This window comes from Histoplasma capsulatum, genomic scaffold, assembly GCF_000149585.1.
Source record: "Histoplasma capsulatum NAm1 scaffold_9 genomic scaffold, whole genome shotgun sequence".
Lineage (NCBI taxonomy): Eukaryota > Fungi > Ascomycota > Eurotiomycetes > Onygenales > Ajellomycetaceae > Histoplasma > Histoplasma mississippiense.
The window spans coordinates 783,545-806,640 of record NW_001813974.1 but is presented as its reverse complement, the minus strand read 5'-3'; the positions used below and the strand labels follow the sequence as shown (position 1 = coordinate 806,640).

Sequence of the window (23,096 nt, the reverse complement as noted above, 5' to 3'; positions counted from 1 at the left end):
GCAGCTGTTAAATAAGAGTATTAAGATGACTACAGCTCACTCTGACAGTGTGCAAAAAATTTATGATCAGAAAACACAAGCAATTCTCATCAAGTTTGAAGTTATATGAGAATCTACAGAGCTTTACACTTTTTATTAGAATGGGGTATTCAAATGTGGCATTCAGAATGTCATAATGAAGGTTAGAATTTAAATGATTCAGACAGATCTGTCTGTGAAATTGTGAGCAAAGTAAATGAGCACTGCAACATTAATGTCAAACATCACATTAACAAGAACTCACCTATTTTCAGAGTTAGTTGCACAAGATAGAGCTTTCATTATGATATCATTTGAAACTTGAACAGGCAAGTCTTATAAGTGTCTGCAAGTCTTACAGACAATTGATTCTCTGTATTACATTCTTAAGAAAGGCTCTCACAAAGAAAAGAGTAAATTCACTGCATGTAGCAATAAAATGATTTTATTGGGATACTACGGTGGTAACATATATAGACTGTGGGATTCCATTGACAAAGAAGTCATTATTTCAAGCAGTGTTGAATTCAATGAAAATGCGACATTGGCACGTCTAATAGACTCTGCTCAAGATGATCAAAACACAAGTCAAGTCTTTTCTATATTGATCAAGAAACAGACAGAGATGACTGCTCTGTTTGTTCAAATTTTAAATAAAGATACTCAGATCTTTGACACCAATCTCCAATCTGAAGTTCCCTCAGTTGAGAATCCTTCCAAGAACACTTCTCTATTATCCACACAAGCAGTTGCAGGATATAAAAGAGGCTGCAAGTTACTCAAGTCAACTGAGAACTCTGACAATTCCTCATCCACACCTCCAAAGAAATGTGGTTGTTCATTGAGCAGTAAAAACAAACTCCAAAATTCTGCTAAGTCTAATGAAAACCCTCAAAAGCTCATTTCTAATCTCATGATGTTCATTGCCACAGCTGTCCTCTTGAATGTTGAATTCTGCTCATATAAAGGTTTCAAGACCTTCATTTCTAGAGTCGAAGCAAAAGACCCTCTGTCCATAAATGGCACCTTTGTTCCCCAGACTTACAAGCAAGCCATTCACAGCATTTAATGAGAGGAATGAATAAAAGCAATGAAAAAGGAAATTGACAGCATTCACACTCATAACATCTTTGAAATCATTGAACACTCTAACCTCAAAACTCCTGTTCTTGAGGGTTGTTGGGTATATAGATTAAAAACAGATGAGGATAGAGAAATCATAGACTTTAAAACTCATTGAATAGTGCAAGGATTTTGCCAATGTAAAGAAATCAACTATAATGAAATCTATATCTCAGTGGTCACTGTGAACACAATACAGATGCTTTTCACAGTCGCTGCAGGCAAGAAATGATAAATATATCAAATCGATTTTATTACTGCATTCTTAAATTCCTTAATGCTATGTATGTATGTATGTATAGGTTTAACGTCCCGGAGAAAACACGGGCAGCGCCCGTGTTTCAGAAGCCTCCCGAAGGGCATGGAGACGTGCTACGCTGGAGATTTCTATGTACACAGAGAGAGAAAACAGAATCCAGGTGGCAACTCTTGAGAAGACTCAGCTCATTGCAAAGGATTTTTCTGAGCTGCGCATCCACTTCTGGCCCGACGTATGGCCATTCATGGTGGGGCTATAGTGTGGTTCCCTGAGGGGACCGCCGCTGCCGTGCCTGGAAGGTTTTATAGTGAGCAGAGAGGGATACCTCTCTCAGTTGATCAGAAAGCTGTCTGTGCTTCTAACATCAGAAGAAAGACAGACAAGATAAATTATGAAGGAGAGAGCACTGAAGAAGGTTGTGACAGGAAAAGAGCAGAGAATGACAGAGAGAGCAAAGAAAAGAAGGAAGAAGAAGCATTTGAGCCGATAGAGACAAGGGCAAACGAGAGGAAAACAAAGCAGAGCACGCGTAGATACAATGCCGGCAGTCAAAACCATATCAGCTGAGTCAGACACGTAGACTGTACTGATTACACCACAGCTAATTGAGACAGATGAGCCTAGTTGTGCTATCTGTACTGTCTGCATAGACTGTGATGATGTGTTGAATGTAAAGCTTGCTTACATTAAGATGTAAAGCATGCTAGCTAGCTATCTAGTAGATGGGTGGGCGGATCTATAGTCACGTGACCTACCGTAGGCCGGCGGCCCAGTAGGCATGCCAACACCCCCCCTGACCGCCACGCAGGGCAGTGTCTTTGAGTACTCATTTTTACATACAAAATAGATGTGCAATCAAGTCCCTAAGAATGATCACTGTCACTGTAAAACATGGTTATTAACATGGCAAAGTTATCAGTATTAAGCTTGCCAATACAGGCTGTTATAATGGTCCCGGGGCAAAGAAAAACTAGTTAAATCCAGGCTGCATATTTGAGGCCTTTTCCTATCCTTCAATTCTTGTTTATACCCATCATATGTAGGGCGTTCATGTGCAATTCATGGGTGAGAGCTTTGGTGAGCACATCCGCAACCATTCCGTGCGTGCCAACCCGCTCAAGGGTGATTATGCCGCGGGCGATTGAGTCCCGGACATGATGGTAATGAATATCAATATGGCAAACATTACAGATCACTTTTTCACTGTTGGTCACAGTCAGAGTGTCTGTATTGTCAGTGTAGCAAGGGACTGCCATATTCTTGAGGACAAAGCCCAATTTAATAAGAAGACCTCTGAAATGGATAGCAGTCTTTGTTGTCTCACTGCAAGCAACATACAGTCACATCCTTACAACTACCCACGAACGTAGGGGTACATTTGAATTTTCCACTTTTCCAACTGTTTTTCGTATAATTTTAACCCCCCAACCCGTTCAATATCATCGCACGCCCTCTGCGATTTCTCTACGTGTGTGTACTGCACAGGTTGAGTGGTCGTGGAGCCCTCAACGCCCTCCCGTCCGCCCAAGGACATCGACACGGCCTACACCAGGCCACTGGAGCCGGAGTCACCGGCCAATTTTGTCGCTGGAAAGGCTGGCAAGAGGCAGAGGAAGACTGTCACAATGCCTCCCCCAGTCCTCAAAGGAGCCAGCGACAGCATCCCCACGGCCACCTCTCGGCTGCAGAAGCAGTTTGAGGAGGCTCAGCAGCAACAGAACCTGCAGCAGAAGGCTCTCATCAGATTGGCGAAGACTCTGGACAGCTGGGTTGAGGAGGAGAAGCAGTCAGTCAGTCAGAACTTTGCCCGAATCTTCTGTGAGAGGTTTGTCAAGTATGTGACAGCAGATCTGAATGCAGCATCAATTCTGAGAGGGGGTGCTGCCCCGGATACTCATCCGCAGCCAAATGCAGCAAAGACAGCTGCGAGGGAGCCGACTACCTGGGCGGGTGTTGCTCAGAGGGGGAAAAACTCTGCCCTCCCTGGGGTTGCCCCTGCCAAGACTGCGGCTTCCTCGGCAGGCAGGGCTAGTGGAGCTAGCCTGCAGCCCAAAAGCGCCAGTCAGCCAGGGGGCCCCACAGGGGGCACAAAACAGCAGGAGGACCCACGAGTCCTCGTCACCCTCCAGCCAGAGAAACGGGTCGCCCGGCTACAGCCATATGCTGTGCGGCAGGCAATCGCTGCAAACATTCAGGGGGTGGGGGATGTGGCCAATGTGCCGAAGGTGGAGCCCACCAGGACAGGTTGGGCGATCACACCAAGCGACAGAGGCATACGCGACGCTCTGACCACTGAGAAGGCAGTGGCTACTCTCTGTGAAGTCCTTGGCGCCACGGAGATCCGGCTACCAGAGCGGTGGTACAATTATGCTGTCCCAGGGGTCCCAGAATTTGTCCAGGACTGGGAAGGGGCTGGCCCGAACACGTGATTATCAGCGCATCAATAGCCCGACCAATCAGTGCGGTAACATAGGGCTAGACAAGGATAGGCAAGTTTTCAATTTATTGGACAGTGAGGATACTTTTACGGCAGAGATGGCATTGAAGAGTGAGAAGCCTTTTACCGGGGCAAGGAAGGAGACAATCCATGTAATCTTCCCTGTCTTGGGGTTCACCCCATGACGCGAGGGTCGACAGCTCACTGGCTTTACCTTTGCCTGAGCCAGAACCTCTCCCTCGACCATCTTGTCTGTGGGGATTCTTGTAAAATACATCTTCAATTTAAAGCCGCCTACATCCCCCATTTCAACACAAGAATGTTTTTTACCTGTGCAAATCCGCCGAAATCATCCCGTCCTGCTAAGATGACTCCTAATGAAAGTTCCGAGGCCACTCCGCATCCTGATCCGCCATACGATATTGTCAACTTTTGGTGTGGTGATAAAGATAAAACCGAAATGACTGTGATGTGCTACGATAGGCGCTTCGATATTTTAGCCCTAGCCAAAAACATGGAGGAGTGTCCAGCAATCAAAAGTGAATTTTTTGGTTTGATAAAGGACCTCTTGTCTATGGATAACGATGACTTCCAGTTTAAACCTGGCCAACCAGACCCAATGGAGGAGATGTGCTACTGGATGGCAAAGGCTTGTTTTGCACACTTCCGTACCCTGGCGCCTCGTCCAACTGAGCCGCGGATAATAACCTTAGAGGAATATTACACAACACCAGCAATTCATTTGACCATAACAGTCAATGATGGCAAATTAACTGCAATTCAATCCTCACACAAACCGGATGACCTTATGCCTCGAACCCGCCTTTCGTCGTCGTATACTGCTATGACTGCTAGTGTTCCTCTACTCAAACCTTCGAAGGTGAAATTACCCTGGGATTCGGAACATGAAAGACCATTACGACCTTCAAGAGTGCTTGTGGGTAATGAGGGAAAGGAGCAATTTTTCAAACCAGCTTATCGAGAGCTATTAAAACATACCGAACGCGAAATCAAGACACTGCTCCGCCTACATCAGTTAGGGCTAAGCGACAAAATTCGGGTACCTAAAATTCACGGTTTTGTTTCATCTGGAAATAAGAGCAACATGGAAATTTGTGGCATCCTAATCACCTATATCAAGTTTCGCCGTACGTTGGCTTCTCGAGATGAAATCCGAAAGGCAGCACCATATCTTCGAGAAACATGGATTCATCAGTTGAAAGAGATGGTCAACGAGTTTCACAAAGCTGGAATTATCTGGGGAGATGTTAAACCAGGAAATGTCCTCATTGACATGGAAAACAACCTGTGGATTATAGATTTTGGGGGATCTTACACGCCCGGCTGGGTTGAAGAAAAGTTGATGGAAACAGTGGAAGGGGATTTGCAAGGGCTATCGAAGATCATAAATTTTATTAATGGCAGGGAGATAGAGACTGAGTAATCCATTCTTATGGTGGATACGCAATCAGTCATCTGGAGCTTCTTTTGTATTTTCATAATAGCAGTTTCTGCTTATTTCATTCCAACGTACAGAATGTGGGCATCTCAAGCAGGTTGTTCGCCTCCTAATGCTGGACGATGCCAAATAATGAACACTCTTTAAATTCACTGTCTTTCCAATACCTGCCTGATGATTACCCCAATCCACAGCTTAACTCACGCGGTTCGACTGATAACAAGGGTCTGAATGGCAATGGCCCTATTTTGCCTCGTAACACGGCTTCTTCACATCCCGTCGGTCCTTTCCCCATGGAGAATCAGGCCAACGCGTCTGTGTTATACAAGGGTTGTTTGTTCCTGTTGATAATTTTATTATATCAAAGAAAAATGATTGATTACATCCTTGCTTGCGCCAATAAGAAATAGCGCATCCTGGAAAATTAGAAATTCCGGATGCTGTTGAAAACCACAGCTATGTCAAATTCTAAAGTATACACAGCTGGAATTAAGGGCTCTCAATATAAGAGATGAATAATTAGCCATGTCGAGGTCACGCTTGCAAAGCATAAGAAATTATTCCTGCAACGTAGAAGAGCCATGAAAGGCCATATTCTGGGCATCCAGGTGGCTTCATTTCTGGAGCTTTCAAACTATGTTTTCTAGATTGTTGAAATTTTCTTTGTTCGTGGTCTTTTATGTATTTAATTTCTTGCTAGACTCCTTCCTGACAGTCACACCTTTCTGGCAGTAGCTCCTTCTAAGTCATTAGCAGGTGCTCCTCTCTTTCTAATAATAAGACTATTTTATAAGGAGTGAAAACGTAAGTAAATTTGTTCTAAAACTAGGTATAGGGGTATCTGTCATAAAGTCTTCAAGAATGGGCATCTTTTCTTTCTGGACTGCAAAAAGTTGCAGGCCGTCATCTAATCTGTTGTCGATAATTATCAGGCGTCTTGTAAATCGGGAGGGGGTAGTGATACGCCTGTTGTAGGTCAGTAGAAGCACTTAAGCTGGATCCAAGAGTCGTACAGTTTGCTCCACCGATGGTGGCGGATTTCATTTGTGTATAGGGTGATGTATCGATTGTTCACGTAAATGATGACATAGACATCAGCACTGCATTTATCACTGTACTCCACACTCTTTCTGAAGAGAGTCTCTCTCCGTCCGCGCCTCTTTTTAGATGATACTTGATAATCTTTATATGTCTTGCGAACTGTATGAGGATAGTGCTTCTCCTGCTCATTGTCAGTTGTGAATGGAGCTTCCAGACTAAAATTGGAGCTCATACAATCTGTTCTTCTGAAGGTGGCCATGTACCACTTGAATCAGTGTTCAAGATAAAGTATTGGCCGTGAATGTCAATTAGAATATAAACCTGTGCCTCGTTCCCATCAGTGTATTCAAAAAATTTGCGGAAGAGACATTGTCTCCGCCGACGTCTTCTCTGAACAATGCCCTGGTGTGGCGGTAATCGTTTGCGACTCTGGTGTGACATCCAGACTTCGTCATTTGCTGTAGAATCTGGCGAGGAAGTGAGTTCAACCGGGCCCTGGAGCAGATTCAGTTGATTGTCTTCAAGTGTCAGCTGTGGCCATTCCATATTGACTATCAAGAGAGAGCGGAAGATCTAGAGATATACGTCCAAACTGAAGGGTATCCGCGAGAATGCTTTGCTCGCCCGCAAGCAAAGCGCATAGTATTTATACGGCTTGAGAGAAACAGAAAAAAAGCAGACGTGTGCTTAAAATGGAGTGCAAGCCCAAAAGTATTTCCTCTCTCAGGCCTAGGAGCAGAATATAACCACGACCATGTTCCTTGAAACCGTGGTTCCATCTATACCAACTTCTCCCCATCAGCCGTCTGCCACCATGTCAAATTTTTTTCCCCCGTATGATCCCAGAGCACCATAGACATGGAATAAGGAAACTGTGCGTAAAAGGATGGCTGTATGCGAGTGCAAGATCAACCTAGCCGTGATGGCCTGCTAAAGCTGGTTGTCACTACCATATCGTGATCGATACAAATATGTCTGTACCAGAAGCCGAAAATACCTTATTTGTATCTCACGCCAATCCTATTGTTGCGGGGCCCCCTGGCCCCTGTGGAGAACAAGCACCTCCAGATGGAGATACTGACTTTCCTCCAGCTCCACTGGAAGTTTCTTCAAATGAAAATCTACAACCAGTGAGCAATAGTGGACTAGTTATGGAGCTTCCTACACCACCCTCTGATTCTCATTCGCCTGCTACACAGATCCCAAAGAAGAATAATCGTTGTAGGTTGAGACCAACGCAATCTAAGATCACCAAGGTGACACATAGCGATATGAAAAAATCTTTGACAAAGCGTAGCCAGATGGGCAGGCAGCCAGCGTCTGCCGGACTTGAGGAATCGGGTGTAATGACTAGGTCATCTCTAGCAAGGAATGCTCTTTGCGGGCTTTCTGATCCAGATCTTCAACGGGCCCTAGAAGTCGGTGAAGGGCTTATCAGAGATGGCTTGGCTGACTACCAGGGCTCCTGCATATGGCAGGAGAACGGCTTTTGGCCTGAGGATGCCCTCAATCTTTCTATTTTGACCGATTCCTCAGCTGAGGAGAAGTTTTGTCACATCTTTCGCTATGCTAATACACTGGTAAACCGGAGTTCAGACCAGAAATTACGGCTCCGCATCTCACACGCCATATTATATCTTTCCTTCGAGTCCCTCACGCAGGAAAGGCGGAGTGGCATACATTTCAGAAGACTGTAAAACCATGACCAGCATCGTGCTGCAACCCTCTCTGCTGATTACCTGCTGAGGCGCTCATATCCAGACAAGTGGGACTTGATGGATGACCAGATGAAGCAGGCACTTCGGAGGCAATTCCATGAGCAAAAAAGACAGGGTAGTCGATGTTGGCGAATGGCAGGCGTATTGGGTCTTGGGGCTCTTCCTGCCTGTGGGAATACCTTAGCTGGGGTCATGTGAGTTGCTTATATCACCTGTGTTGACGCATACCAGACTCACCCATTCTGTACAGCAAAAATCACAGTAAATATCCTCTCTCGAAGCTCGATGCTGTTATTAACTACGTTGTTAATGTTCATTCTGATGTGATAAGTCTTTATCGTGAATTTGACGCCATGGCGAAACAGATTTTGCTGGGAGAAACCATCACCGTCCGGCCCACAAGGCAGATTATTGATGATAGAATCTGCCGAGCGGCTGCGACTAAGCTAACCCCCCAGCAAGCTGAAGAGAACTGGCAGCAAATTGATCCCGCCTCTGTTTCCCAGAAATTGATCAGGGAGTTTGTCACCGATTATCTGTAGCCTTCTACAAACTGCAGGCAGCTTTACAGCACGTAATGATGCCCAATGGGCTTAAGTGTATGGATTTCCGTCGACTTTTAGATCTTTTTGCATTATCTCCATTTGCCCTTCAGCAGAGGGTAATGGTTCTCCTGTCTTTGTGCGCGCCGTGCCTTTCCGCGGTTATAATGACACTTACTATATTTTTATCTGGTGATGGAAAATGGCTATTTGAATTGCCAAGTTTGTACTGATTGTCTTCATAAAATAAGAAGTTAGACCTCTTTGCAGTGACAATCATCGAGGGTGCTTTTCATAGCGCATTAGCGGCGAGCAGGGAGTGGCCCTGCGATGGATCCAGCTGAAATAGGGCTGATATTGCATGGAAACCGATATGTGGTCGATGCTGCAAAGGCAGATGAGAGTATTGTGGTAGCTTCGATTCTCCTCATTTGATGTTTGTTTGCTTAGCAGATTTGATTCCCGCCCACGAGCCCCGTTGGATATCGCCTATCACATTCAAGCCCAAAGTCTATCTCGCCTACATCCATGGTGCAAATATGTAGCTGCACCAAGATAACGCAATAAATTGTCCCTCTTTTTCGGGCTGCAAAGTCCGACTCTGCCATCTCCTCAAGTTGCCTATCTAAAGGTACGTCTCTTCTTGGACATATTGAATGCTTCAGCAGAGCCCTCTTCGCTCTGCTGGGTCACCGGAGCACCCATGGCAACGTTCTGCAAACCATCAGCCTCTTCCAATACAGATGTAAAACTAGAGCCTTGAATATCAACGCCTCCGACACCTTGCGAAAGTCCAGTTGATTCTGAGAAACTCAGCTCCGATTGATGTAATACTTCAGGTTGCTGTGATATCTGTGACGCCTGCGACACCTCAAAATTTACCTGGGGCAGTTCATCAATAGCGGAGCATATTTTCTTAAAATGGGAAGGTGCCCAGTCATTGTACACACTCATAGAGAATTTGTAGGATGTCCATTTCTCTTTGCCATCAAGTGAGGTGAAGTCGAACTTGTGAATGGCATGTCGGTAGTATGTAGTCTTCTCTCCCTCGATCATAGGGTAGTGGCCATAGATTCCCACAGAACAGTGATCATGTGAAATTGAAAAGGCCAGGATCTGTCGATGTAGCTCCTTTTCACGCTTCACGGCCCTGAAGAGCTTGACAACTCCTCTGATTGAGAGAGCCATACTGTGCGCATTTTGTCGATCTGCTATATCGAGTGCCGCCTTTCCGCACTTCACTTCAACCGTCATAAACGGAAAGTACATGTATGCAGTACTCATAAAGAAAGACATATCGCCAACTTCGCCGACAAACGGTGCAAGCTTTTCCAGTCGAGCTTCAGAGAAGCATTGTCGGGGAAACCCGACCGCATAATCGGGCTGTGGCCGAGATAATCGAAATTGTCGAGATTGTGGAAGATGTGGAGTTTGTGCAGGTGGTGGCAATCGTTGATCCTCATCTAGAGAAATCGAGCTATCCCAGCCTTCATTCACACTAACAACCAAATGCGGAAATGTGACATGGCTGAGGTCGATTGCACTCTCTGCTGACGCAACGATTAATTCACCTATGATGCGAATAACCCCAGTTTCGTTTTTCTTTTGTAGCCTTCGACACGTAGATTCAAAGGCACATTGTTCAAACACAGTTCGCTTGGGAACCTCGGGATTCGCGCCCAGTATTTTACGACAGGCAGACTTGCTGTCTCGATCAATACCATCATCATTGTCGTACATAAAACAGCCCTTAGTCTCCAGGTATATATCATAGTTCTTGTGTGGCAGAACTTGAACCACTGCCGCCTCTGCTATCCACTGGGCCGGTCTCTGATTCCTTGATCTTACGAGCTCGAGTTGTCTGGGTACTCATGGTGGAAGTGTGGCGTCGGATGGTTTGCAAAGCTGGGGTGGAGAAAAGGGAAGATGGAGCGATAGAAGCAAAGCTGGAGGAGGGCTGGCTTTATATGCCTTGAGCCCCCCTACGCTAAACACCTGAATAATAGGATCAATACAACGTTTTTGGGCCTTGTGGCATTCCAACAAAAAATTCTTCCTTTTCATAACGAAACAGTACGCCTCGTATGGTTTTCCTCCAGACTCAATCCATATATCAGTCAAAGAATGCTATATCCAAAGACAAGGCAATTCAAGCTATCGAAGAAAATCATCTAGAAACGATGGAACGTAACCCGTAAAACACTAAATTTGTATTAATTTACTGCATCTGAGTTATATTGTGCATCTTGAAGCGTTTCAATCATGTTCCGGGGTAGGTTGAAATTTGGTTTCTTCCACCGTCCGCCGTCTGGAAAGACAAGGCGCCGCAACCGGTTGACGCAAGGGATCAATGATCGATAATACGGAGTAAAATAGTCTTCTGCAATCCGAAGAAAATCTTCCTCCTCACTTATCACTCCTTGCTTCGCAGCCGCCAGCTCTTCAGTACTCATATAATTCCATTTCTCAAACCGTTCTACAGTGCTCCCCTTCCCTGGGCCTTCATAGTGAATGCATATCCAGAACAGAACCCAGAAGAACGACTCCAGATCATGCATGAAACAATGCTTTTCACCGTACAAGACACCAATGGCCATGAACGCCCTGGTGCCCGTTTTGCCCCGGGCGCCGGAAGACCCGTCCCGTTGCGTCTTGATGGCCAGGTCAAGGTCGATCAGAAAGGCAGGCCATGAAGGGTTGTCCTTGTCCTCGTTCACCATCAGGTTCCGAGGGGAAACGTCACATTGGATGAGGCCAGCCTCATCGTGGAGCGACATGTATCCGTCAATACAGCCGGCCAGCCCAGTGAGAAGTGTAGACTTCGAGCTACTCTCATAGATTGGTTTCCCACAATCCCGGATAACGATGCGGCGGTGAACTCGATTGCGTCGGGTAGAGCCGTCGGCAGATTTGGACGGAGAACTTGACTGGGTACGTTTACTTGGGGGAGGAGGAAATGCCATGTCCACGCAGTCAGAGGATCGTTTCTGGCCGGTGCTGCTGCCCTGGCGCTTTTGTCCCCTTTGAGACCTACTACGCCGCACTGTCGCCTTAAAACCACCCTTCTCATCTTTCGAAATCGGAATACTGAGGCCCTTTCGGATAGCCAAGACATCATCATCCTTGTCGTCAATGCGAACTGTCTCGTGGTGATAATACCTCGCAACATTCTTGACCCCCTTCGCCATCGCCTCTCGCAGCAACTCTCCTTCCTCAGTGCGTTCCGGATACTGCCAGGAGTCCTTGACAACCAGCGGCGTCCGTGATTTGTCTGTCTCACAGTATACCTTCCAGCACGTTGTGGCTCGCCCGGCAACACAGCGTGCTCGTCCAACAATCTCGTCGATGATCAGCCGTTCTCTCGTACCGTTCTTCTCAATTTCGATATACCGTTCGGTCCCGGTCGCGACGATGGTAGGATCAAACCCAAGTTGTTTGCGGCTCATCAAGAGGAATCCAAGGATAACAGACACAAATCGAAGGCCGTCCTGGTTGATATTGAATTCCTCCGACGCGATCCCGCCCAGACGGTCAAAGTTCCACAGTCGTAGGAACGGCCCGCAGAGGGTGAACCCGAGCACGAAACGACGGGTGTCCTGCGCAGCAAGGACCTCTCGGGCGTACCTGCCAAGATCAAACCATGCACCAGATTTCCTGTCGTATTTCGGGTCGTTTTTCAGCTCCCCTGGCACCAGGATCTGCGACAAGTGACATCTGGAGTCCTCTGTGGCCGTCAGATCATCGACAAAGCCGACATCGAGCTTTCTCTCCGCGACAGACCCTTGTAGTGGCTGGCTTGGCTGTGCGAGAGGTCTGCGGTCGATCTTCCAGGACGGCTCTTGTGCTTCGGCTAATCGTACGAGCTCAGCGATGATGTTAGCGAGCCATTTCAGAACGTCTCTTTCTGCTGCAAGTTCAGGCCAGCCCTTCCAGCCCTCGTCTTCATGGTAAAGGGGGCTGTCTCCCTTCTCGCACTCCTCCAACACCGCTTGTGAAACTGCAGTGAGATGTGGAATGTCTCCAAAGTACGCGTCAAAGAATCTAGGGATGTCGACGTGTATCTCCCCAAGTTCCTCCTTCAGCACAATGTCAACGTGCTTTCGATATTCTGTAGAATTGACGAAACTGCTAGTGTTGCGCAGCCAGGGCGTCTGTTGGATCGATGATGTAGGATGAGGAGGAGGGGGGGGAGTGCCTCGCGAGACGGTGTCAATAAGACCAAAGACGGCGTTCCAGACGTCGAAGTTATAGGTTTCGACGTTCTGGGACTCAGTGGGGGGAAGCCTTTGGATGACCAGATGTACCAGCCGCTTGTAGTGGCTGTAGCTGAAGTTGGCCCGTTGAAGGCTCGTAAACAGATTTGCTATATCAGAAGCCACATTTCCATCGCTTATTCGTGAGCGAATATTGAGCGCCGCTTCCTCTCCCTGTAAAGCAGAGAGGAGTTTTGAAATCGCATTTCGATAGAGCTGGTCCTGGCTCTCATCAGCGCCATTATACTCATATTGTCTTTCGGCTTGCTGAAGCGCGCGTCGTAAAGGATCGACTAAGTTGGCTAGAGGATGGTTCTTGATAATGTCGCGATCTTCTTGTGAAAGTCCCGCCATTTTGACGGCATAAAAGACTGTTGGGTTCGTGCGAGGTTAATCAGGAGTTGTATGGGAGTTAAATTGGTATGCTAATTTATGTCAGAATTGTTAGGAAGTTATTATGTATGATACCTGCGAGAGAAGATAGCTCGCTGTGAACAGATGCTGATATATATAATCAAAGGGAGGAATATGGTCAAAGGGTTCATCCGGCTTGGCTTTGATGCTCAACGCGAATGGGGAACGGATAGAGCCGCCGAACAAGGAACCAGGCGAAGATGAATCCTATTTGCTCGCGTAATAAGCGCGAACAAAATATTGAAATCGTATTTTGAGGAGGTCGGCTATTCCCGTCGTGTAGGAGATGTGGTAAGAGCGTGCTGACTAACGTAATTCCCAAGCGAGCGAGCAGCAAAACTAGCATATCTCAACTAACCAGAATTTAAATCAAATTATCTACTCCCACCAACCACTAATTAAATTAAATTAAATTACATGAAGTTGAGGACATCTTATTCTTGTATGCCCAACAGTATTGCAATTGCTGCAGCGTTGTGGCGCTCGTATGCGGGGTCTAGGCTCCGGGGCCGCAGGTACGGAATGTTGAATAACAGGCTGTTCAACAGGCTCAGCTGCAGGAATAATAAGATTCTGAGCTTCATTCCTAGTTAGACCCCCTGCACTTGGGATCCTGCGTGTAGACCTCTTGCGTTTTTGCTTCTCTTTCTCATTTGCATTGAAAATATCCTCATACTGCTTCTTCATAACCATGGCGCTGACCATCCCGTATTCGCAGGCCTTGATTATTTGGTCAAAGCCTTCCACTAACCCATGAGGTTGATCCTGATCCATAAGATTTCTGACCTTATTCACCTGCTTCTGCAATTGCCGGGGGTTACTAGGTGTTTGTAGGATCCAGGATGACGTTGAATTGCTTGACCTGCTGGCTGGGGGAGTAGGGGTTCGGAGTTGAATATTCAGCTGCTGAACAACGCATTGAGGATCCAATGGAACTATTCCAGTGGCCCTGAACCCACTTTGAATGTTTGAAGCCTTGAAGGCTTCCCGACGTGCTGCAGGATAGGCATCTAGGAAATCTGCCTTCTTAATGGTGTTGAATCCTAGCCGCATTCGCTGTTCAACTAGGGTTCCGTACGCGCGCTTTAAAGGTGCAAAAACACCCACATCTAGTGGCTGCAAAAGGTGTGAAGAATGTGGTGGCATGCAGAGAGGAATAATCTTATTCTCACTGCAGATTTGGTCAAATTCCGGAGTAAGATGACTGCCGTGCCCGTCCAGAATAAGAAGAATATGGGTTCCAACCCTGCGTGGATTTGCAGCTGGAATAAACAGCCGTGTAAGCCATTTGATTCCTATCTCATCTGTGGTCCAGCCATTAGGACTAACATCCAATCTCCAGCCTTCCGGCAGCCCGTCAAACCAGCCTTCCTGAATATTGTGACCTTTGAGGATAATATACGGCGGAGGGGCCCATCCTGACGCGTTGACTGACTCAATTGCAGTCACCCACTCACGATTCCCAGGCTGTATAAGAGTTGCTCGTCCGTAGTGCTCAGCACTAGTAATGACCTTGGTAGTTGCACAGAGCCCCATTGCAAACCCAGCTTCATCAAAGTTGTAAATATCTTCAAACACAATCCCATGCTCAGTCATTACCCTCTCTAGGGTCTTAAACCAATCCTCCACAATCCTGCGGTCTTCACACTTGGCCCGATCATGGTTATAGCGTCTTGAGAAGCGGCATTGGAGCTCTGGACGGCGTGCCACTAGATTTGACACCCAGTTCTTGCCAACGCGAGGAGGGTGGTTTGTATGGCTAGGCTTCCGTATGGCAAGAAGATGATTAGCCATATTCTCCACAAATGCAGGCCGGGGTGGTAGTCCTCGTAAAGCTAGGTCTAGGATCCATTGAACAAGCTTATCCTCTTCAGCAGGAGTTAATTTATGTGAATTTGCGCGTAAATTCACCCGTGAAGATCGACCACTGAGTCTATGACCAAGTGTAGAGCGTGGCACATTAAAGATGCGTGCAGCTTCAGAAATAGAGGATATTTCCTACTTTTTAATAGCATTTATCGCGAGTTCAAGTCTTCCCTCTATCTCTATAGAGTTCCTAGCATCTTTAGAGCGAATTGGTGGCATAATTGCGCGTTGAAGTGGATGAGTAGGTAAATTAGTAGGTGGAAGAATTTGGCTGCTCGCTCGCTTGGGCTGCTCGCTCGCTTGGGAATTACGTTAGTAAAGAACGCATCAGGTATTAGTAATCACTGTACTTAGGCTGTAGGCCTCACTGTCTAAAAACAAGGCTAGTATAAACTATTAAAATGAAATATCATGTGCTGTGACTGTGGCGACTGAAGTTAAACTGGATTACGGTATTTTGTACAATTGTTTCCTGGTGATGATGATTTTTGTATCGGAGGGACAAGCGCATGTCGAATGATGTGTTTTTTACATTTCCAAATCCCAAACTGCTGTCAAAAAAGCGTTGCAAAATGGTGGTGTGCATGTGGCTCTATCAAAAACATCAATTCGCGCTCTCGGACATCTCAAGGTCTACCTTCAATTGCGCCGTCCCTTCTTCACATACAACCTGCAAATCACATATCTGTTCCTCAATGTAGACCAGGCCTCGACGAAGCGCATTATCTTCCAATTCATTAGCACTCTAGACGCAGGCCATTTTTTGGATGAGGCATTCGGCGGCCGCATATGCAGCTTGAGGGATATAAAACGGCGCCTACGACCATATCAGCAACATGACCGACACGAGTCTCAGCCACAACTGCACAAGTGCCCTGCTGCGCGATGTCAGCATCAATTTGAGACTGCCGATAACCTGCCACGGCATATCCGAAATACAACTGATCTTAGTCACCGGTTTGACAAAGAAATACTGGACAGGAGATACTGTTTTCAGTGTGGGAAAGAGTTCGCTTCAGCCAAATCTCTTTGGTTGCACGAGAAAGACGACCATTTAGAATCGAGCCGCTCCAGGATTGATGCTTGTAGGCAATTGCGCAGAGCTTGTGAGTTCCATTGCTCGTTTGAATAGCATCCACACTAACAGGGACAGTGTCTCACGTCGAACTACCTGCCACAGCACCAACTTGCTGCCCGTCAAGGAAGAGGAAACTTGGTGACCGCGAGAAGGGCGCTACATCAGGGAACCTTCGGGACCAACGCCAGAAACAATCAGATTTATCGAGAACGCTCTCTAGCGGAAATACTGTTCATTCTGCTAGAAAGCAAAATCAGCAGTGTTCCGACCCGCAACCAGTTGTTGAAGGGACTGCGGCGGACAAAGTTGGCGAGCTTCCCTTTCATGTTGTAATGCAGCCATCGTCGACCGGCTCCGAAATGTCTGCCTTTGATTACAGTGTCAATTCCATTGCCGATCCCAGTTCAATTCACTCCTCGTCTATCGGCCCAAGCAGATCCATCTTTGACTACAGTGTTGACTCCGTGGCCAATCCCGGTTCAATTCACTCATATATCGGCCCCAGCGGATCCATCTTCGACCACAGTGTTGATTACATGGCCGATCCCAGTTCAGTTCACTCCTCGTCTATAAGGCCCAGTGGATCCATCTTCGACTACAGTGTCGATTCCTTGACCAATCCCTGCTCAGCTCCCAGCCGGTTCATCTTCGACTACAGCGTCAATTCACTGCTTGATCCGCAAGCGGCTCAGCAATGTGCTCGCTTTAATTACAGTGTTGATTCTTCGGCTGATTCATACTTATCTACTTGTTTTTCTGAGCAGTGTGCGCCACCTTGACATGATTATACTGTTGTCCCTGTCATCAGGCGGAGGGGAAGCTACCGGAAAGTGGTTAACAAGCTTTGAACGTAGTTAGAACTCATTATTTAAATCCCATTGCCAGAAATGCTTGCCCCGTCTATGATGCACCATGTCCCTTTCTGTACCTATGCCTGCAGTGTCTATATATCCTAATAATTTCCCCTTGTATAAAGTGTGTTGTGTGGGCAGGCTTCAAAAGGCCTATCACGTCAAATTGTAACCCATCCGAATGTAGTTCAGCTGATATAGATCTATCTTTTTGCCCTTCGATCTTGGGAACCGATTCGCTAACCAACCATTGCACATGATCCTAGAGCAGACATTAACAACCGACATTGGGTTCAAGCTTAGGACTTTCACATACACGTCTCTACCACGGGCGCTGACAGCCTTTGTTCGCCCAAGCGCTTTACCCCGGCCGCTTGTGTCGTATTCCCATTCCCAACACGAACTATCGTCGCTGAGAAGGTGAAAGCAGGTCACAGCAATGACCTCTGGCTTCTTTGATAGCCTCTCCCACTGAGGTGAGCGGTCGATCGCGGACTTCTCAATTACAGAGTGGACAATATGTTCGCACATTATACATTTGAAGTCGGAGCCTGTTGCAGCAAGGAAATGACAAACGGGCTGAGTTTGTCAGTCAGGTTGAAAGGAATTTGGCGGTGGAGGTTCTCACCCTGTTCTTTATAGCCTCCTCCATGGAATCAGTATCGGCAGCGCCCTTGAAAATAACATATCCATCCGAGTTAAAAGCCTCCAGTACTTTATCACCCTCCTGATGGAGGTCCAGCGTGACACCAGATGCTGTCTCAACCTTAGTTTCCATGACGATGTGTTTCCGCGCATGATGGCGCGGGGCGTTGCGGACTCGAGACCGCACCGTATCATGAGGGGAAGTCCACGTGAATTCAACCTTGGCGACGTTTTCGGTTGTGGGGCCAATCGCCTATCCCACAGTCAGACTAGCTCCAGTTTGTCAATATATCTCGAACTTATTCTGTACAATGGTGTTAAATTCCAAACCTCCTGAAATATGAATCTTACTGGCGGCGAATCCATCATCTTGGGAAAACAGATCAAACACACAAAAAGAAGGAGAAAGAAATGAAAGAAAGAAAAGGAGCTTTTCCTGCAAGCGACTTTCGGCAGGCAAGCTTCCTTTTAAAACCAGAATTCCCGCCATCAACCTTTGGGCCTGCTCTCATTTGACAGCCTTGCGCAAGGCTGCCAGTTGCCTGAGAGGCTCTTACATACACCGCTCATTTCGCTGCGTTACATGGCATGCTCTAATTGGTAGCCAAGCTCATTCCCGGTAGCTCCTCCTGCAGAAACTTTCTTTAAACTTGGGAATTGTAAACTAGATGACTTACTACAAGGGAGCGGCACGGATGACCAACTCTATACCTCCCACCAGCAGAAGAGAAATAGAAGGATGGAAGAGTGGGTAAGGTAGACTAGGTTGCAATGTGTATCTAATACTAAAAGTAGAAACATAAATTGATATTGAGAAGCCTTCCAATCCGCTGCATGGTGCCTGTCGCTTTGCTCGTGTCGGCGATGTAATACCTAAATACGAATAGCTCTTCGATTGTACACAATACGCCCTGCAAATACTTTTTGTACTCCAGGGAGGATGGTCTGTGGCGGCTGAGGCAGTCAATCAACAACGGGAGCTCTTTGATAGAGAGAAACGCGAATGGCAATGCCGGTCCCTTTTTTAACTCGTCGCGATACGTTCGATAGTTGACGATGCTCGACAGCTGCAGGGGAATCATCTCGCCGTCACACCCAGCTTGCTTCAAACCGTAGAATATCGCAGTCGACCCGTGAAAATTTCGACGTTCGTATAAGCACTATGATCGCGCGTTAAAAAAAGAACCAGTGGGCAAGAATGCAGCATTAAGGCTTATCAAAGCAAGTTCGACTAACGCAGCACCGTGCTTTGAGTCAGCTTGAAGACAGTCGGCAACATCTTCACATCGACAATTCCAAGAACGACCCAAGGCACTGAGCCACTTGTGGAGGCCATTGACCCCCATGAACATGAGAGCATAATCATCGCGGAAGGACCTCAGGTCGTTTTCTGTGATTGAACTGGCTAGTAATCCAGGCGGCGTGTGACTAATGCCGCGGAAAAGTGAGGTGTCGGTTCGAAATTCGGCTATCTCATCGTTATCCCGTTGTCGGTGATAGGTCCGCCGAAAGCGAATATCCAGGAGGCTCAATACGTCCGGGGTCAGATCATCGGTTGGGATATCACGCAGAGGGCCAATGATGAAGTCGATATTCAGATCGCAGTTCACAATCCGTCCGTTCAGCGATTCGATGCCGCTCGATATCACCGTGCGTGCAAAAGGGTTTACTTCAGCGATGATCTTCCCTCGAGGTTAGCACACAATGCGAACAAAGCAACCGGTTTCGGCTTACCCCTTGAAGGTCGCTTTTGACCTTCTGCGCCTCGGAACACCGTCGAAGGCGGTAGTACAGCCGAACGCTGAGCACTTCGTGGTACCAAAGGAATGTATCCACCAAATGTGCGTTGCTCCCGGCTGCTTTCAAAACCCATTCTTCAAACGGAACTTGCAGAAATGCCGACCAGCTCGCTGCATCAATTGCCTTGGATAAACGGCGAGTATCGGCCGTTTCAACACCCGCCAGTAGGTTCTTGTAGAACAAATCCATACCAGATATGCGCTGCTGTAAAAGTGTGATGAACAGAAATTGTCGTGGAATCTGACAGCAGATAAAGAGTTGATTTTGAACTTACAGTCTTATCTATATACTTCTGGTACAAGCGCCGCGGCTCAAACATCAGACCATCCCACGCTCAGGGATAGGAGATGATCAACCAAGCAACGCCAAGACCACCCCTATTCGGGAATATCAGACTATTCACGCACGCTCCAACGCCAAGACCACCCCCAATCGGGAAATATGTATGGCCAGGATGGAATCGGTTCGTGAGGCGGAGTTTAACGCCAATGATCATGCCTGATTGAATAAGTATACGGGTATGGCAGGGGAATTGGGAAGACTTGATTCACTCGCAGGGGCCGCCTAGTTCGTCCGGATGGGCACAGAACATAAATGAATATCTGGTGCCCTCCGGACCATCTGTCCCATCGTGCAACTGTCTCTTCAGCCAGGTATATACTCAAGATATCACGCAACGTGTTTGAATTTCTCAATTTTGCCGGCATGGGCAGAGGCCTCTATGACACAACTGGAGTTCCCAAACCTCATCCTCCCGTGCGCGCCGAGAGAGGTTTGCACGGACACTCGGTCAGACAAAGATACAGCAAACAAGGTTGTAATGACGGCCGAGAAAGAGGTTCCCCAGCTATTGGGTACGACTTGCGATCACGAAAGATTGCAGCACCCCAAGGATCTCGGACGTTTTCGCCAGCCATACGAAGAAAAGATGCTCCCACGGCTGAAGCAGCAGCGTCCCACCGACCTACTGGCGGTTAAAAACGCCGACACATTTCCCAACTTTGAGCAGCCAAAATATCAGGCCACGACCGCTGCCACACAATTGCCTCAGCACTACCACAGCTCCCCCTCACATGTTGCCACTCAGGTCCGATCGGACAATAACCCTTCGGTTTCTTCTAGGACTCGTGAGCAACCGACCCAATTCCTGGTGCCGGTAGCCTCCCATGCAAACAGCTCAAAGCAGGCCTCCAATACACTCGGTGCTGATCATTATTTTCATGAAAGCACGCCACAATCATCCTACCATGTGTTTCGCCAGCCGCAGATGACCTCATCCTCAACACATTCCAATCAGCAGCAGTATCCCACAGGTATTTCTCTTGCTCCATCGCAACCGGGTGGATTGAGACGTTCAAAAGATGTTCCTCCGACGACTATGCCACAGGAAGCAACAGAGTTTGCGGAAAGATTATCGCGTATAGGCGTCAATGTCAATCAGAAATCTACGTCACTGGAGGCGAGAGAAAAACGGCTAAAAAATAGCGTTGCCTCTAAAAGGTTTCGCGAGCGGAAGAAGACTCGGGTAGATGAGCTAGAAAAGAGGGTAGAGATATTGACAGAAGAGCGTGATCATTATCGGGGTTTATATTATCAGTTGAAGGAGAGCAGAGACATCAAACACTCGATCAGCCTCCCTTCACTCACGCTGGCCATGTCTTGAACTGTTTTTGCACATCTCTCCGGGCATAATCCAACCAGTCTGTTGAAGTTAATTTGCAATTTTCACGTCTAGTTTTGTATCAATGCTACTGTAGAATGTTGGGAATCTCCCGCACCCCACATACCTTGCTCGAATCCCTTAGCATATCCACCTCATATTAGCCGACAGTCCTGACATTTGACACGCCATTCACCCACGAAAGCGTGGTTCAATCACTCAGGAAAAAGTTTTCTGTGATAGCCCTGTTGCCTTGACGTAGCGTATCGGTCCATTCCAAATGTTTCTCTATTTTCCTTCAATTAATCAATTCCATTGAAAAGCGAGGGTTCCAACTGTCAAAAGTGTCAGGAATCATCTCTCTGGAGTCAACGAGGCAGGTGGTAAACTTTGGCCCACCATCCCCAATATGGACTAATTAAATCACGTGATGCTTAGTTTTTCTAGCGGCATTCGCAATTCTTCACGCCCAGCAGCATTACAAAGGCTAATTCGGAGACTCGGCTCCCTTTTCTTCTAGTAGCATAACATTGTAAATAGAGGTCAATGGCACAGGATAAGTAATACTATCTGAATCTGTCTCAATATAGATCCACAGAATCTCCTAGATGGCTCACGTGCTTTTGAGGTATGGAGTAGGGTGACGCATCGACGCGAAAGAAAATACCGATCTACAGGCTTCTGCAAAAGAAGATTGGGATGTTGCTAATCTCAAGTGTTTGGAAAATTCTCTTCTATAGATTCGGAGCGCACTTGTGGAGATGGTGCAGACCTTTCACAACCGCAGCATGACAAAAGCATTGAGTGATTGATGAAAGCATTTTGGCTCTAGATGCGAGCTCATTCCCTCTACCCCATGATACGTTAGGTAAGCTCGCAGAAGCATTAGTATCAAGAGCTTATATCGAGATGAGTCGCGTGCATCTTGCCATCTCCGCTCTCAATCATCATTTGAATCTGAAGCATCGCAGCCGCATCATGCCCGCCTGGGCTATGCCCATATATTTGCTCCCCGAACATTCTCAGCTGCATTGGCATATTGGAGTTGCCATAATGCTCGATCACGTCTCTCTTTTCGATCGCACATCCTAAGTTGCTCCAGCCGCCCTTCGTGCCCACTGCCACACATTCTGCCACGTTCCCCTGCGACCACCATGCTGGGAGCAGACGCGAACCAGTGTTGACAAGCCTAAGGAAACGCTCAAACCCTCGCCGACCGTCTTGTACTCCACTGTAGATACTGTCCATGTCGACATCGCCATTAAATTTATATTCGTCCTCCATACGTAAGCGATAAGTATCGATAAGGAGCTTGTAAACGTCATCTTTCGGACGATCGTGCATCCAAGTTCTGGCATCAAGCCGATGAAACGGCTTGTCAATTGCAACAGATAAGCCTTTCGATGGGATATTGCTCTCAGGGGATGGTGCATTGCGTGCACAAGTTTTCTTGTGTGTCTTCCAGTCCCTCTTTTGACAATCACGAGAGCAGTAGAATTTTGTCTGACATTTTGCGCAGCGTTTCAAGTTGACATCAGCAATGGCGCAAGTACCACATTTCTTGGAGTCGGTATTTGCATCAGTCATGTTGCAATTGTGTGAAAACAGGCCAGCAAATAATATTAATCTTCGGTATCGGATAGCCCAAAGTTTATCATTTCTGGTGTTTGTAGCCACAGCTCTCACGGTTTGCCCCGCAAGGGTTCGGTCCCGCCTAAATATGAGACAAAGGTGCCCCGCGCCAAGGATGACATGCTTGCTGACGTACATCGGTCGTTCTATGCCAAGGTGTGAATAAGTTGAAGTGCCTATCACACCAGTTGTTCAACAATTTAACCGGCGCAGGTTTAGTTTCTATCTGAAAGCCGGCAGTGGTGAGAGTGCTCCGCGTCTCCGTGTTTCATACGTTCATGATAGCCCTTGAAATCCCCGT

General features: G+C 47.1%; 8 protein-coding genes across 8 annotated transcripts; 3 read left to right on the top strand and 5 right to left on the bottom strand.

Annotated features, from left to right (window-relative positions):
* Positions 1 to 3,024: 3,024 nt before the first annotated feature.
* On the top strand, positions 3,025 to 3,828 carry HCAG_07720 (predicted protein; the record flags this gene model as incomplete). The annotated part of the gene is made up of 1 exon (XM_001537361.1): positions 3,025 to 3,828. The coding sequence occupies one exon, from the start codon at positions 3,025 to 3,027 to the stop codon at positions 3,826 to 3,828; it is 804 nt and encodes a 267-aa protein (XP_001537411.1).
* A 375-nt stretch (positions 3,829 to 4,203) lies between these two features.
* On the top strand, positions 4,204 to 5,280 carry HCAG_07719 (predicted protein; the record flags this gene model as incomplete). The annotated part of the gene is made up of 1 exon (XM_001537360.1): positions 4,204 to 5,280. The coding sequence occupies one exon, from the start codon at positions 4,204 to 4,206 to the stop codon at positions 5,278 to 5,280; it is 1,077 nt and encodes a 358-aa protein (XP_001537410.1).
* Positions 5,281 to 6,271: 991 nt separating this feature from the next.
* HCAG_07718 (predicted protein) lies at positions 6,272 to 6,882 on the bottom strand (the record flags this gene model as incomplete). Its single annotated transcript, XM_001537359.1, has 2 exons — positions 6,272 to 6,495; positions 6,600 to 6,882. 2 exons carry the CDS (start codon positions 6,880 to 6,882, stop codon positions 6,272 to 6,274), a joined length of 507 nt encoding a protein of 168 aa, XP_001537409.1.
* Positions 6,883 to 9,217: 2,335 nt separating this feature from the next.
* On the bottom strand, positions 9,218 to 10,469 carry HCAG_07717 (predicted protein; the record flags this gene model as incomplete). The annotated part of the gene is made up of 2 exons (XM_001537358.1): positions 9,218 to 10,407; positions 10,445 to 10,469. The coding sequence occupies 2 exons, from the start codon at positions 10,467 to 10,469 to the stop codon at positions 9,218 to 9,220; spliced, it is 1,215 nt and encodes a 404-aa protein (XP_001537408.1).
* A 345-nt stretch (positions 10,470 to 10,814) lies between these two features.
* Positions 10,815 to 13,203, bottom strand: HCAG_07716 (predicted protein; the record flags this gene model as incomplete). Its single annotated transcript, XM_001537357.1, has 2 exons — positions 10,815 to 10,817; positions 10,915 to 13,203. 2 exons carry the CDS (start codon positions 13,201 to 13,203, stop codon positions 10,815 to 10,817), a joined length of 2,292 nt encoding a protein of 763 aa, XP_001537407.1.
* Positions 13,204 to 14,083: 880 nt separating this feature from the next.
* Positions 14,084 to 15,057, bottom strand: HCAG_07715 (conserved hypothetical protein; the record flags this gene model as incomplete). The annotated part of the gene is made up of 2 exons (XM_001537356.1): positions 14,084 to 14,166; positions 14,223 to 15,057. The coding sequence occupies 2 exons, from the start codon at positions 15,055 to 15,057 to the stop codon at positions 14,084 to 14,086; spliced, it is 918 nt and encodes a 305-aa protein (XP_001537406.1).
* A 2,531-nt stretch (positions 15,058 to 17,588) lies between these two features.
* HCAG_07714 (predicted protein) lies at positions 17,589 to 18,069 on the bottom strand (the record flags this gene model as incomplete). The annotated part of the gene is made up of 3 exons (XM_001537355.1): positions 17,589 to 17,609; positions 17,687 to 17,956; positions 18,055 to 18,069. 3 exons carry the CDS (start codon positions 18,067 to 18,069, stop codon positions 17,589 to 17,591), a joined length of 306 nt encoding a protein of 101 aa, XP_001537405.1.
* Positions 18,070 to 20,208: 2,139 nt separating this feature from the next.
* HCAG_07713 (predicted protein) lies at positions 20,209 to 21,166 on the top strand (the record flags this gene model as incomplete). Its single annotated transcript, XM_001537354.1, has 2 exons — positions 20,209 to 20,275; positions 20,310 to 21,166. The coding sequence occupies 2 exons, from the start codon at positions 20,209 to 20,211 to the stop codon at positions 21,164 to 21,166; spliced, it is 924 nt and encodes a 307-aa protein (XP_001537404.1).
* Between the last annotated feature and the right edge of the window lie 1,930 nt (positions 21,167 to 23,096).